Source organism: Nestor notabilis, unplaced genomic scaffold (genome assembly GCF_000696875.1).
Source record: "Nestor notabilis isolate BGI_N333 unplaced genomic scaffold, ASM69687v1 scaffold31325, whole genome shotgun sequence".
NCBI classification, from domain to species: Eukaryota; Metazoa; Chordata; class Aves; order Psittaciformes; family Psittacidae; genus Nestor; species Nestor notabilis.
This window is the reverse complement of record NW_009928551.1, coordinates 294-15,371: the sequence shown is the minus strand read 5'-3', so window position 1 is coordinate 15,371 and position 15,078 is coordinate 294. Positions and strand designations below refer to the sequence as shown.

The window sequence follows — 15,078 nt, the reverse complement described above, 5'->3', positions numbered from 1 at the left end:
AGCAGGAATTATAGGGCAAAGTACCATATGCAGGATGTTATACTAAACAGTTGTTGAACTTCCTGTAGCCTTAAAAATCTATGAGGCAAAATATCTGGTACATCAGTAAATACAACAGACCTGAACTAAATTGTTTAATAAAACAATACCAACGTTCCCCAAATACCTTTAAAAAGCACTGAAGCAACTGACATACCCAGAAAGCAGAATAACAGAAAAATAAAATCAAACCAGAAAAGCTGAAAACAGACAGATAGAACTATTTGGATTCACTTAGTATCAAAATGGTGATTGTATACTCTAGTTATTCTTCCCATTGCATGTACAGTCAGTGAAGGGGGAAAACTGCTGCTCCACTGTTTTTTCTAAACAAGATTCAGTCTATGCTAAAAGAGTATTTCAAAATGCTAACAGTCCTACTTGAAGTCTTCTCATCTAGAGATGGGCATAATAATTTCAAGATTATCCCAACTTACCAGGCAATGGTTTTGCCCAAGAGAGTGACATACAAAGCATTGCAAGTTGCAGCAGAACGACAATGTCTCTCAAGCTTCTTCTCCTACAATATTTTAAACAAAATCTGTAAGCCAAGATGGAATTAACTGCACCAATGACACGTTCACTGTTCCACAAGAAAGTAAAAGTTATAGCTCTGTGTCCTGGGTTCAGCTACAGCAGTCATTTTTTCTCCTTAGTAGCTGGTGCAGTGCTGTGGTTTTGACTTTCAGCCTATGAAGAACGCTGATAACACCGATATTTTTAGTTGTTGCTCAATAATGTTTACTCTGACTTTCTCAGTCACATGCTCTGCCAGGGAGGAGGGGAAGCCAGGAGGAAGCAGAGACAGGACCCCTGACCCAAACTGGCCAAAGGGGTATTCCATACCACAGCACGTCATGCCCAGTATATAAACTGGGGGGAGTTACCCGGAAGGCCCGGATCGCTGCTCGGGTCGGGCTGGGTATCGGTCGGCGGGTGGTGAGCGGTTGTGTCCTCTCCCCTTGTTATTCCTCTTATCATTATTATTGGTAGCAGTAGTGGTTTGTATTATACCTTAGTTACTGGAGTGCTGTTATCTCAACCCATGGGAGTTACATTCCTCCGATTCTCTTCCCCATCTGGGGGGTGGTGGGGGGGGGGGGGGGGGGGAGTGAGAGAGCGGCTGCGTGGCTGCAAGTTGCCGGCTGGGCTTGAACCACGACACTTTGCTTCTCTCTGTAAGATCTGAAGACTATGACATGATAACTAGCACACAAAATACTGTGTAGTTTTGTAGCTATAGGAGCATACAAGTGAAAGTTTCCTTTTTAATTTAAGAGTTAAGATCTAACCATCACAAGTCTCAACAGGAGGATTACATTATAGAATTGGCCTCCAAAGTAAAATTAAAGGTACAATACTTTTTCCCCATTCTACCAATCTGTTCAGTATTATGCAACACTAAACCTTCTATTATTCTAATATAAAAGAACATGTTTACAGCAATATGTGCAACTGCACTGTATCTGTGCTAATAATTTATGCTGTTCCATCTGTGTTTCAGTGCTATGAGCTGTGGGGTAAGAAAACTGCGTGCTGCCTTAAGCATAGTATTTAGTTAGCTAAATATACTTTCTTTAGGCACCTGGGCCTGTATGTTTCCATTAAAAGTTATACCAGAGTAAGGTGCTTTAGAAGAACTGCAACAGACATACCTGCTCTTTAGTCAATTTAACATTTGCAGAGTTACATTCTGCACTAATGAGAGATTTAACATCTTTGGAATTCAGTGGATCAAGATGAAGAGTGGGCCACAACCTTCAGCAAGAGAGAACAAAGTCATATTCAGACCTTATTAAATAGCACACAAAAGGGAAAAAAACCAAAGACATCAAAGTTCCAGGCCTTTCTTAAGACTTATATCAAAGCAGTAATTGAGGCTATTCCCTGTTACTAAGAAATTCCAGTCATCACAAGTCAAATTTCCGCTTTTTGCCTTATCCTGGATCTACATCATGGTATTGTGGTTCTTCATGTGCATCTGACTGCATTTAATATCCTCTTTCATATAGTCACATGGACAGATTCATCACAACAAACCAAAAAGCTCTTTTCAAAACAGCTAAAACCTGTCCTCTTTGCAGTTGCAGTAGGGAAGCTTTTGTTGTCCTCAATAGTTGCAAAACCATATCCTATTAAATCTCCAGGTCTTGGCAAATCTGCCATTTGCTCTTCACCAAGTAACTGTAATTTAAACCCATAATTCTAACCCAGGCTACTTTGAAACATCTCAGAAACGTAACATACCTCCAAGCCTGTGGACATGTTTCTACATTCACTGATACAATCACTCTCACGTTCACCGGCAATGGATCTATGAGCCACTTCATATGCTTCTCAGCTTGCTTAAAAACAAATTTTGTTACTTAATAACATAATAGAAAGGTTGCTCAAAACAATGCTGGCAGTTGATACATTTCATTAACTGTACAGCTCAGTGAAAAGAGTCTTAAATTCTCCAGCGTCATAGAATCACAGAATGGTTTGGGTTGGAAAGGACCTTAAGATCACCTAGTTCCAACTCCCCAGCTTTAAAAAAAATGTTCATAATCTGGTTTGTGAAGCCATCCTAAATGACCCACTGACATGTATCAGCATGACTGTACCTAAAATAAAGCAGATAAAATACTACTGTTGAAATGTTTACCTCAGAAAGACTAGGCTGTTTTGATGCCCACAAGCCAGCTCCCAGCCTTGACTCTTTCAATAAATAAAGGTGTTTCAAAAGGTTTCAAAAATTAAGGTGTTAAGATAGAATAAAAATCCCAAAAGAACATAAAATTTATCTGCAGAAATATTTTCTGTTTTCTAGATGTGCTACTTAGAGCAAAGCAAACATCAATACTTCTGTTACACAGATGTAGCCGAACCTATTACAATAGTTGAGATTTCCTCTAGACTGACAAAAGGTAAGTATTTTGAAGACATACCTGTATCTGGTCAATAGAATCAATAATTATAATAATGCTGCCCTGATGACGTGCAGAAAGTTTTTCCAGCCAACGAGGGAACTCTTCCAGAAGTTTAGCTGGATCGAAAGTCAGAGGTGACACTAACCAAGAGTGCTGCATAAGCTGCGGAATTACAAACACATGTAACAAATTCTACCTTAAAAACTGTCATGAAAGAAGTCCTGTAGATACACAAGAGAAACAGACAAAATCCCACACTATTCTGGTGCAATTTTTCTAGCCAAGTTCACACAGAAATCTTTCCTTCTAGTATATGCAAAAGCTGGCATATGCAGAACAAAGACTATTTATTGAACTCGCTGTGTAAATTCTAGAAAGAACCTGAGGACAAGGAATTTGGAGACTTAAAAGGCTTAAAAGTTGCAGAGATTAAACAGGAAGACTTCTGAAATACATGAGAAAATTGCAAGGAGAGCACAATTAATTTCATTTTTCACACAGAATCATCTCGGTTGGAAGGGCCCTCTGTAGATCACCCAGTCCAACCCCCTGCCAAGGCAGGGCCACCTAGAGCAGGTCACACAGGAACGTGTCCAGGGGAGTTTGAGCGTCTCCAGAGAGGGAGACTCAAAAATCCCCCTGGGCAGCCTGTTCAGGGATCTGACACCCTCAGTGTAAAGAAGTTCTTCCTCATGTTGAGGTGAAACTTGTTGTGTTTCAGTTTATGGCCATTGCTCCTTGTCCTGTCACTGGGCACCACTGGAAAGAGTCTGGCACCATCCTCCTGGCACCTGCCTTTGAGATACTGATCTGCATTGATGGGATCCCCTCTCTGTCTGCTCTTCTCTAGACTAAACAGGCCCAGCTCCTGCAATCCCTCCTCATAAAGAGAGATGCTCCAGACCCCTGATAATCCTTAGAGCCTCCAGTGGACATTTTTTCTAAAGGTTTTAATCCTCTGAGGTCCTTAGTGGCACCCTGTGAAGGAAGAAGAAAGCTTGGGCCCTGGCACAAAAATACTCCCCATTTATTCCCCACATACTAATTTTAATAATCATAGGAGAGAGACTAGTCCAGGAACAATATGGTGCCAACTGATGAATACAGCCTCAGGTTTCAAAACACACAGACAGAAGAGGCACCACCTCCTTCTCTCATTGGCCAGAGGGCAGGAAAGTTTGGAAGAAGCTTATATGGTTTTATAAGCTGTCAATATAGGTTACTAGAAGCACAATTGCCAATGTCTATCTATTGTGAATATCCCAGGGATGCTGTTTAATTGATCTGTATTCAACATATATGATCCGGTTCCCCCATTCTATAATGCCTTACATTTGTATTACTCTGAACTGATGTAGAAAAACCTGAAACCTGTAGGAGATTTTATCTTTCCACATAAAAACATACACAGGTACTTTGCAAAGAATTATACAGTGCAGGGTATGTAATAACACAGCCTACCTTTAAAGTAAGGCGTTTGATTATCAATGCAGATTCTGAACTAGTAGACATGGGCCTCCCAACAAAGTGATAAAGAATTAGAGTGTTTGGGGAATGCTTCTGTTGCAATTGAATCCTAATTCAATCAAAAATAAAAATAAAAATAAATCAATCAAAAATAAAATCACAAATAAAAAAAGGGCACATAACAGACTGTAATTTCGCAAATGTATCTCAAATCAAAGCAATCAGTTTTCCCAAAGGAGATGGACAGTCTGAGTTAGAGGTGTTCAGTGGTTATCTTGCAAAATAGGATAGACATTTCCTGAGCTACAATTGAACTTTCTGTGTCACGTTCAAGTTTTGTTCTCTCAGTACTGAGAGCCATTAACAAGTGCCCTTCCTGGCACTGGACAGTCATATGTCACTAAGCTGCTAAGAAGTAATGACACTACCAATTTATTTTTATGTCAGCACATTTTGTCATAGCCTACAAGGGACCACTAAATGCATTTCTGTGATAAATTACTAGGTTGGTTAAAAAGGCTCCAAAGGATCCCCTTTCTGTATCAGAGAAGGGCAACACTATCGAGCTACTGATACCACAAAGACAGATCTGTAGGGTAATGATACTGAAGTCAGAGAGATGTTAAAGGCAGTCCAGATGGAATTAGCTACTTAATTATTACACATCCTTCCAGGATGCTTCAGTAACTTCAGTGCTTTGTAAATTCTCCCATTTTACCTCTAATTAAACTGATACAATGTGTGAAATGCAATCTTTTTTTTTTTTTTCCCAATCAAATTTCATTCATGTGAAAAAAAAAAAAATAGTTTAAACTACCATTTTGACAGAAGGAGAGATTTCCCAGATCCTGGTCCTCCTGATACAAGCAGAGGTGGAATTGGTGCTGGTGCTGCTACAAGGTCATTTAGACGTTCAAAATACTATTAAAAAAAGCAACAATCATTATGAATCTTCCACAGTTTAAAGGAGAAATACAGTGCTTGGTACTGTAAACAATCTAGATACAAAAGGCATGTACAGATTTATTAAAGTAAGGGAATAACTACTGAAATGCAATACAGTACAAATAAATTCTCTAATTAAACACTTAAACCACAGAATTTATAATCTCTTTTAAAGAAGTAGTGAAATAAATAAAACATTTTTTCAAAGCTATTTAAAATGGAAGTTTCTGTGCTAATAAACTGCATTAATGTTACTACAGCAAAGCAACTGGGAACTATGTTTGTTCAGGCTTCCTTGCCTCTCTTTCCCCCCATCCCAGCTGGTCCACTGCATTGGATATGGTTGCCAGGACAAAGCCTTCAAAGTTGGCACCTGCCATGAATGGTATTTTGAGGCAGTAAGCACACAAAAGAAAGCATTTCTTTCACCACATGGATGCCCAACAATGTCGTAGCAGAGTTCAGGATGATAAAAACAACAACCACCCTTCATCAACTTGGGAGAACTATTTTGGCTGAAAAAAAGAAGTGGATGCACATTAAGATACACATAGGTACTTTTCCTATTAATGTGCTATTATATTCCTGTTCTACTAGGTAGTAAAGATGGCACTATCCTCCAAACCATTGCCAATACAGGAGTAGTGAAGTAAAAGAATAAATTCTGCTAGTAAAATAGGGGTACTAACAATTCAAACACAATTAACATAGAAACTGCATGCTTATGTTACATTATTACATCAAGGAATATTGCCTAAATAAGCTGTTGCATCACCTTCAACAATCACTTTAATGTTTGTCTTCGTGCATCCATTATAACTTCCCTACATACAATTGTGTCTGATACCCCCAATTTGAAATGTTTCAGAAGTTTCATTTCAAGTAATGAGTAAGGACTGAGCTCGTCAACAACTCTCAAGTTTCCTCTGTTCTTCTCACGTACATATGGCTGCACAACGAGATGAAATCTTTCCATTAGTCATCTCCAAAAGCCCTAACTCCAGGTGTCAAGACAGAGCTCAGATTTCCTCCAAAAACCCCAAAACATTCAAAGCCTTTTCTAGGACATCCTACTCCTGGCACACTGTTACAGTGCTTTGCTCCAGTGCAGGAATAACAACTGCTTCATCAATGTCATTCAACAACACACAAACTGGCAGCTCTCCCAGAAAATAAGTATGCCATCTATTTAAGACATACGGCTTCTTCTAGCCTAAGGAGTAACAGCCTCAAGGATGCTCTCAGACACAGCTTCTTCTGCAGAAGTACAACTTGCCTAAGGAGAGATGGATAGGAGTGATGACTTTCCTCTTCATCCATATCCATTTCCAACGTACTTACTTTCTCAAATCCCAGCTCACATGTTGAATTAGAGGCCTGCTGAAAAGCTTCCATCTGTTCTTGTTCATCATGTGCATCCCACAATACATCACCAAAAACTTCTTCTTCAGGAGCAGCGGACTCTTCCTTATTAACTAAATCCTTGCCTTCTAGTTCTGTCATTTCACACCCCAATATATCCTAAGTAAAAAGAAAATTACATGGAGAAAACTGCAGCTATAATTCTTAACAGTGCAGACACATTTGGTGTTAGTCTCAATTCCACTGTGTATGACACAGCTCTATTAACATCACTGTGCTCATTTCCTTTAAGGCTAGCACAGAACATAAATAAATGAGCAGTTACATGAAACCAAGTTAACTCTGAATGCCCAGATCTCAAGACATTGGTTTTAGTCTTCTTCATTGGTTTTTAGTCTTCTTCTCATAGTGGAAGCAACTCACCACAAGGAAGGATAAGGAAACAATGAACTATACAATCTTCCCATATTCTGTGATATGGCTAAAGAGAAATTCAAAGAATTTAAGCCACAGATAGACCTCTTCCCCCTGTTATTTCTGTTCTTGTCCCTAAAAGCACCCATCAGTTTGGGGTTTTATCTTCCACTTGCAGATTAATTTGCTTGCCAGATATTAATAATAAAACCACAAAATGATCCTTTAAATTACATCTAAGCAACATGTAGTAATCACATTGACATCACTTCAGATCATAAATTAGGGTAGAACAGGCGAAAGCTGAAATGCATCATATACTCTACCTGTTTAATTATCTTTTCCACACAATTATAGATTTCATGTGTTCCTTCCTCCACACCTCCAGTATGATCAATCACCTGAAAAAGTAAATAGCAAAGCATGATGCAACTCTGAACCCAAATGGAAACAGTACTTAGGGCTTCCAACTAAAACATTCTGGAACACATTTAAATTCCATTCTGTTGCCTTCTTTAGGCAGGATTCACTTTGTCCAAGCTTTTAAAAGTTGGGCATCTAGTTTCAGTAGTTCTCTCTGTAGAGGGAAATAAATGGCAACTGATTTATTCTGCGATGGGAGCAGTCTTTCGGGAGCTATACGTCTTTCTCTTCCATGGCTACAGAGGGGCATTAGATAAATAACTTTGCTATTTAAATGGCTAAACACAGGTGAGAAATTCTATCCTTATAGAACAGGGATTTCTTCTCAGTGAAAACGCAGTGGCTGTTTTTCTCCTCTGCTCATGAAAATTTTGTAACATTTATAGATTCCACCTTCATCAATCTGCTCATATAATGAGCATCCAGAGCAATGAATGCAATGCAGTTTCTCCTAAAATGCGGGACTATTACCACTCCATGTTGTTTATAGCAGGAAAATAAGCCTTCTAGCAGTCATCAGTCTTTAAAATGGCATACCTTTGCTTTGTTCACATGAGAGATTTGCTCAATGAACTGTTGCACTGAAGCTGAACTGACTCTGCCATCCTCCTTTCTGTGGTAAATGAGCCGGGGTTTCTCTTCTGGATTTCTCAAGAAGGCTTCTTCACAGTCCTCCAACAAACAACTAGATTGGAAATCAGCATTCTTGTGCTATATTACACTGCTGTAGTAAACAGTTCAATCAACACAAGCTCCAAAAAAGGGTTTCACTGCAAAATCTAATTCAAAAGTCGTATCTATTTACAACAAAGGGCAAGCAAATATCAGCAGAGAATTTAAGATAAACTCTGAAGCAAAGAAAAGCTAAGACAGAAATACATGCTATCTGCATCAAAACCATTCAAAACATTTATTATTTTTTATGATCATTGCTTTGAAAATTAAAAGTTGATCTCCTGTCATACCAATATGCACAGTGAAGGTTAACTGTCTTGCATGGCAAGAACATGGATTCACACATGATTAATAAACACCAAATACATGCTCTGCCATCACTTATTTGAAGGCTCTGTTCTATTCCTTTTCCTCTTTAGGAAAAGTCCTTTAGTATTTGACAGATGTAGGATATTCTTCTCATTTTTAGTAGTTCAAAAGGAGAACTACACATCTCCAAACTCAAAAGCTCTTTGTATTGATATATGTGAATGATATCCACTGTTCCACAGAAACAACAGCACAACTTGCGGATGCTGACAACAGCAGACAGGCTCTCTCAAATATTATATTGTTTATATCAGAACTACAATGTTCATCATATGTTTTTTAAGAGAAACTCTCTAAATGGATATTGTTGGCAGGAACATCCCTTTGTGTGGTTTCTTTTTTATCTTGTGTCCTTCATTATTAAACACTTATGACCCACATACACAGAGCTGGTTATTTAGCAACACTATCCCGTCAGAGTACCAATATGCCAGGCAGCTGATACTATCCTTCTACCAGCATAAATGGATGGCAGCTCCAGTCTGATTCCTCTATGAAAACAAACCAACATCTTCTGTAGTACCTGGCTGTTCCCTGAAGCACTCCGCTGATGTAAATCTTAACTACTAGTGTCTTAAACCAGCCTTTAATTCTCTGTGGACAGACGATTTATTTACAGGAACAGGAGGTCTAGTTAAAACAAGAGCTCTAATAACACACAGTATTTGAAATCCCTAGAGTAAAAAATCTACTCCTAATATGAAACTTAATGCATACCAGTATTTCCAGCTTTTTGCATTCATACAGACGTTTTAGTATGACCATTCCATGATCCTTAGTATTTCATTTTCTAATCCCTTTTTCTCTCTTATTCAGCAAAAGGACAAACCTTCCTCCCCCAAACATCAAAACTCTGCCCAAATTTCCCAAATGCATAACAGAAACAGTCCTAACACCATTCTAAAAGTATTCTTAGTTTGGTGTTTTTCATTTAGTGAGTCATATTTCCTCTTCTAGAAGGTTAGGAATTTACTTACTGAAACAGAACACATGGAAGCACCTTTTGTTACAAACCCTCATGATTTCAGTAAATTAAGCTGTAGAAAGCTAGCATAAGGTACCACACAGGAGAGCCACGAAATCAGTCCAAAAAACAGCCAAAGATAGAAAATTATATGTGACAGAGTAAAATCAAAATGCTACAGCCAGGTGTAAAGCTAGATAAGCACATGAAAAACACAGAGGACATTCACACCAGCCATCCTTGAATTCCTAAGACTCCAGCAATACACGTGACAGAAAGATGCTCTTGGAAAGCAAAACATTTCTGTCTTATGAAGACATCTTTCAATGCTGTATTTTAAGAGTATCTGTAGCTACAAGGAAAAGGAAATGATACAAAGCTGATGTATTCTTTTAACTGTCTACACTAGCAAACCTAAAGTTGGACAGAGTATCACTTTGAAGATAGTAGCTTTGGAAAAGTACTGAGCAAAGCATCACGTACATTTTACTAAGCTATGTACTCTGCACAAATTACCAGTTTCCATTTGCTTTACCAGTCTGGAAAACACTCACCTTGGCAATGTTAAATGCAGGAGCAAAACGATTAATGAACTTTTTTCAATTTCCCATTTTCTTACATCCTTAAGAGGCCTTTCACATTCTTCTGAAAAATGGACAACTTGAAAGAAGTACCCCATTGTTTCACAGATTCTTTGAAGTTTTGGTGAGTAGTTCTGAAAGCAAATTCAAGTAATGGTGTTTCATTACTAAACCTGCATAGCACTAAGGACCTACTGGATACATCTCAGTTTCTTTACTCTAGGCAGTTTCTTCCTCTGAATTCCTTGACAATACTTCCACTGACATCAAGCTACACCCACTAAAGCTTTCAAGAAATATTAAACGAATTTCTGAGTAAGTATCACAGTGGAAACAAACCAGTGCGTAAGTGAGCGTAAGCTTGTGAGGTACTCACTCTAATGAAGATGTTCACTTCTGGTTGAGTCTCATCAGTACCAATAACAAAACATCTTACTGTGTTACTCCAGAGAGAGTGGGAAAACAGAGGAGTAACCTGTAATAAACTGGCAACAGCAGCATCCCAATCATCTGCCAATGAAAGAAATACAAATTAAATCTAGAGATCGTCACGCCTGATTACACTGCATAACAGGTAAGTCATAATGTCTTAACATTATAAATATCTCATGTTATTTAAAACAGTAGTAGTATTTTTACGAAACCAATTTTGTAAATCTGAATTTAGAGACGACGTATCATCAATGTCGGAGAATTTGATAATGTGGCAAAACCAGTGTTAAATATATTATCATTACAATTATACTTCCTTTAAAGAGGATTGATGAAATGTATCCACAAAACCAAGTTGATAATTGTTAAATAAGTAAAAATATGCATAAATAATGAAATCATTCATAGTTAAAGTTGTTTTTTCTTTTCCCTCCAGATCCATATTTATTTATTTTGATTAGACCATGTGAATAAATGACAGTGAAACATTATGGGAACTTCTTACTGAGATGAAGTCCATTGCTTTCTGTAGCACTGAATGTCACTTGGTAGCACACAAAAGCCTACAGAAGCAATGGAAGCAATGAATTTTAAAACTTTCTTAGGTTCTTCATTTTGCGCTGTTTATTCTTTCAAGATAAAAGTAGGTTCTAGTTTCAGGACCACATGGGATGATGAGAGGCTTAGTGTATGAAGCAGGAGCCACCATAGAGCAGACCCTGCCCTCCCACTTTGCAGGCACACACTTCTGAATCAGAGCCTGAAGGACTGAAGGAAAAAGGAAGAAACCTCCAGCAAAGAAAACTATATGGCAGGAGGGGTTCCAGGGCCAGGACACAGTGAGGGAAACCAGAGCACCAGAAGACAATTTACAAAAGGCCATTTGGGAAACAAAGTTCCAGAGCAACAATTATTGATAAGCAAATATCTAACACTGATTCACATAACAATGCATACATCCTGGTCTTTTAATCAGATTTCCACCAATGGCCCCCTCACTATCTTCCTTAGTCAATGTAAGCAACAAAATGGTATTTGGTTTATCCTCAACAAAGTGCCAGTCACTGCCGTTCACTATAATCACTGCTGCACATACTCAGTCACCAGATATATTAACAGTAACAGCATGTACAGCTACAGTCACTTTGATTTTTACAATGAAGAATTCCAAATAACCCTCAAATACCCATGAATAGACAGAAAAGGAGCTAAGAACAACAGAACTACTTAAGAATGGATAGAAAAATGACACAGACACCTATAATCCCAGCCAAACAAACCACCATTACTTACCCCTGTTTATATTTGCAAATGGTCCCTCAACATCTATGGAGCTATGAGCAAATTCAGGTCCTCTGAAAGACTGCTGAAGTTGCATCATACTACCCATGGATGGCTCACTTCCCAAAGCTCCTCCATTCCAGTACTCAGATTGTGCCCCAGCAGCTAAGAATTGGAAAACAAAAAAAACCCACCTCTTTATTGTCACTAAACAAGGTAAATTATCAGTCTTAAATACTCCAGCTGAAACCTACTGCCACATGCCACTGACTGTAATCTTTACTCCTTTAGCAGATTTGCTCACACCTTTGTGTGCTGTAGTTCTAAATAGGTATTTGTCCAAAGTTAATGTGAAGCTAAAGGATGAGCTTATTTGGTAATATCTGTTATCATGTAGATTGCTGACATCTGTTGGGTTCAAATGCTGACCTGCATGACAAATCGTGATTGCTGCAGTCATTTTGTAAATCACAAAACTGACAACATTTGTTCAGGAATGTTCCAGCACTGAAAAGTATTAAGGAGCAGTAGGTCAGAATTGAAATACAGTCTCTATGCTGAGTGAAACAGCTTTCATGGTACCTCTTCATAGCATGCTTGGATTACACTTCTGCCAATCAATACACAACATTCAAGACACTAAATAAATCTTCCATGAAGAAAATCAGGAAATTGAAAATTACTTAAAAAAAGGTAAGGGAAGTATGAATTAAAAAAGCAATTTAACACAAAAGAAGACAGAAAAAAGTACATTAACCAGATTAGCTGTACCACAGAAGTCCACCAAATGCACAGTTACTATGCAAAAAGCCAATCACTGCATTTTGAAATGTTTCTACTTTAAAATTAGATTGCGTATTTATACTCCTGCCAAGATGTAACAGTTGATCTCAATAAACAAAACATAGGTTAAGCAACAGCACTTTCACACAGTTTTTCTTTGGTAACCCTTCATGGTACAAGAAATAATGGTGGGTATTCTTAAGAGTGTTAAAGTGCTGAAAGTCTGCTACTATTATTGCTCTATTTTGAACCTGACACAAAGTCAGTGGACTGATCACATGCCTATCTGAATCCTTCCCATGCTATCAAATACTTCCTACAGCATATAACCAGCTTTTGCCTTTTATGTCATTAAGTTTGTGAGGACTTTCCTTTCAAACTCTTTTGGTCAGTTCATGGTTATTAAATACCTAACTCTGCTATTCTGAAAAGGACAGCAACTGAAACTGGCATACTGCATTATTCATAGACAGTATGTCTAAGATTCCCTCTAGTTTCAGGTGCGCTTTTGGAATCTTCAGAACAGAAAACTCAGAAAACGCTAGAAAAATCAAGAATTGCTCATGGAACAATTTAAAAGAGCGCTCAAGTCACTGTGCCTGGACAGTGCTCTATTTCTTCATCAGTTCATTCGCAGGATGAGAAACGTGGGGTTCCCACAATCTAAACCAAGTCTGTGAAGTCAGCTGCTTTTATCCTTTAAACTATTTCATGTTGCTCTTCACCTGGGTTAAAACTTTTTTTTCAAAAGGACCTAAGTACTTGACTTGTGCTGTACTACTCAGAAACCTCACTCACAATCCGACACAAAATACCGAGGATGAAATTCTCACCTGTAACATCTGTACAGTTATCATCAGAATCAGACTCTTCTGGATCGAACACCTGGATTCCTTGGGCCTGGAGTCTCTGAAGCTTGGCTTCTAGCTCCCGTTTGGCCCTCAGTAAGTCCTGAATCTCGTTTTCTTTAGTTTCTCTAAAAATCTGTGAGCAGAGAAAAATACAAACCATAAACCTTCTAAAAATCAGTATCAGTTCCTCAATACATACCATCTGTTTCAGTTGGAAAAATTAGGTTCTAGCAGTCATTTAGCAGGCAAAGGCATGAAAATGTGAACAAGAAGCCATCAGGAGCCTATAAATGAGCAGGAAAACATAGTTTAAAATGATCTGTTTTCACTATTTCACCGTTTTGTATCTCAGCATACTGTTCAGAGAGTTAGAAGTCTGCACTAGTTTGGGAAGTTTATTAAAAATGGTAAGTAACTTTCTACATCCTTTAAAGGTTATTGTCTTCTAAACCCACCATACATAATAACTATTTCCAAAGGCTCCCTTTTATTACTCCATGTTTGGGTTTTTTATATTTACATATGGAAGAAAACATGAACCTAAATTCAAAGAGATGATATCTTCTTCAAGTCACATTTTCGTAAATAAGGTCAAATCCAATCCTCTTTTTATGTATCTGCCAAAACTTAATAATCTCAAAAACAGTGCAAAACCAGACCTATTGCCCTGTTTTGAGTGGGAGAAATATCACCATCTGCAGCATGGAAAAAGCAGAAGCATCAGCTTGGCCTTTCAAGTCACCCCTCCATAAGCACAAAGGCTTTCGTCTTTAACTGGGTATCACACTTAAGCAGCAAAGAGATGCACCAATACACACTTTTCTTTAATGTAAGCTAGAAGTGTTTAACATTACAATACTATATGTAAAATTTATTCAGAAATCATGGAGCTCTGTGTTTATATGTTCCTTCAGCACGTATCAGTTTGCAGCCCAGGTTTTCCTGTCACTCTCAAACATGAGTGTCTTTTTGTGTTCAAATAACACAGGAATTAAGTTCCGGTTGCATCACTGCATATTCTCCTTTTTTCCTCAGAGTCTTACAGAGACGTTTTGGCAGGATTATCTTAAGCAAAACAGACAGCTACAGCAATGATACTCCAATTATTTTTTGTAAGAAGGAGAGGTCCTCATGAAAGCTATTGGAGAAGAGCTCATTGGGGAATGTAACCAAGTGACATCTATCTTCTTTTTGGTCCTTTTCCCAGGAAGAGAAGTCAAGCCATACCTTGAATTGCCTTTTGACCTTGTCTCGATCATGTTCAAAAGTAGCAGCTCTCTCCATGGCTTGGTATTTAGCTTCTAATGCACTTTCCTTCTCTCGCAGGATTTTCTGGTAGGTTTTCTGAAGAGCCTGAAAACATTTAACAAACCATTTCTCTGAGTGAAAGCAATCGCTGATAAAAGGTTTCAGGTTCCTTTTCAGGTCTGACTATGATGATGTTATCCCAGCACTCTACATCCCTCCTCACTCAGGGACCCTGAGGTCCCCATCCCGAAGGCACACCTTGACCGCACGCCAACGTCGCACCAGGATAGCAGTGGGGGACGCACCACTTCCCCAGCACCTTGCCTTCCTTA

General features: G+C 38.4%; 1 protein-coding gene across 1 annotated transcript in view; it reads right to left on the bottom strand.

The window, feature by feature from the left end:
• Nucleotides 1-15,078, bottom strand: part of NPHP3 (nephronophthisis 3 (adolescent)) — a gene marked incomplete at its 5' end in the record, with an annotated part of 27,621 nt that overhangs the window by 12,255 nt on the left and 288 nt on the right. The window contains 14 exons of the mRNA XM_010014542.1: nt 477-559; nt 1,695-1,797; nt 2,287-2,384; nt 2,970-3,113; nt 4,413-4,527; nt 5,236-5,339; nt 6,705-6,884; nt 7,466-7,540; nt 8,100-8,247; nt 10,125-10,285; nt 10,528-10,661; nt 11,877-12,029; nt 13,481-13,631; nt 14,726-14,851. Coding sequence (XP_010012844.1) covers nt 477-559; nt 1,695-1,797; nt 2,287-2,384; nt 2,970-3,113; nt 4,413-4,527; nt 5,236-5,339; nt 6,705-6,884; nt 7,466-7,540; nt 8,100-8,247; nt 10,125-10,285; nt 10,528-10,661; nt 11,877-12,029; nt 13,481-13,631; nt 14,726-14,851 — 1,775 coding nt within the window. The remainder of the gene's footprint in view (nt 1-476; nt 560-1,694; nt 1,798-2,286; nt 2,385-2,969; nt 3,114-4,412; nt 4,528-5,235; nt 5,340-6,704; nt 6,885-7,465; nt 7,541-8,099; nt 8,248-10,124; nt 10,286-10,527; nt 10,662-11,876; nt 12,030-13,480; nt 13,632-14,725; nt 14,852-15,078) is intronic.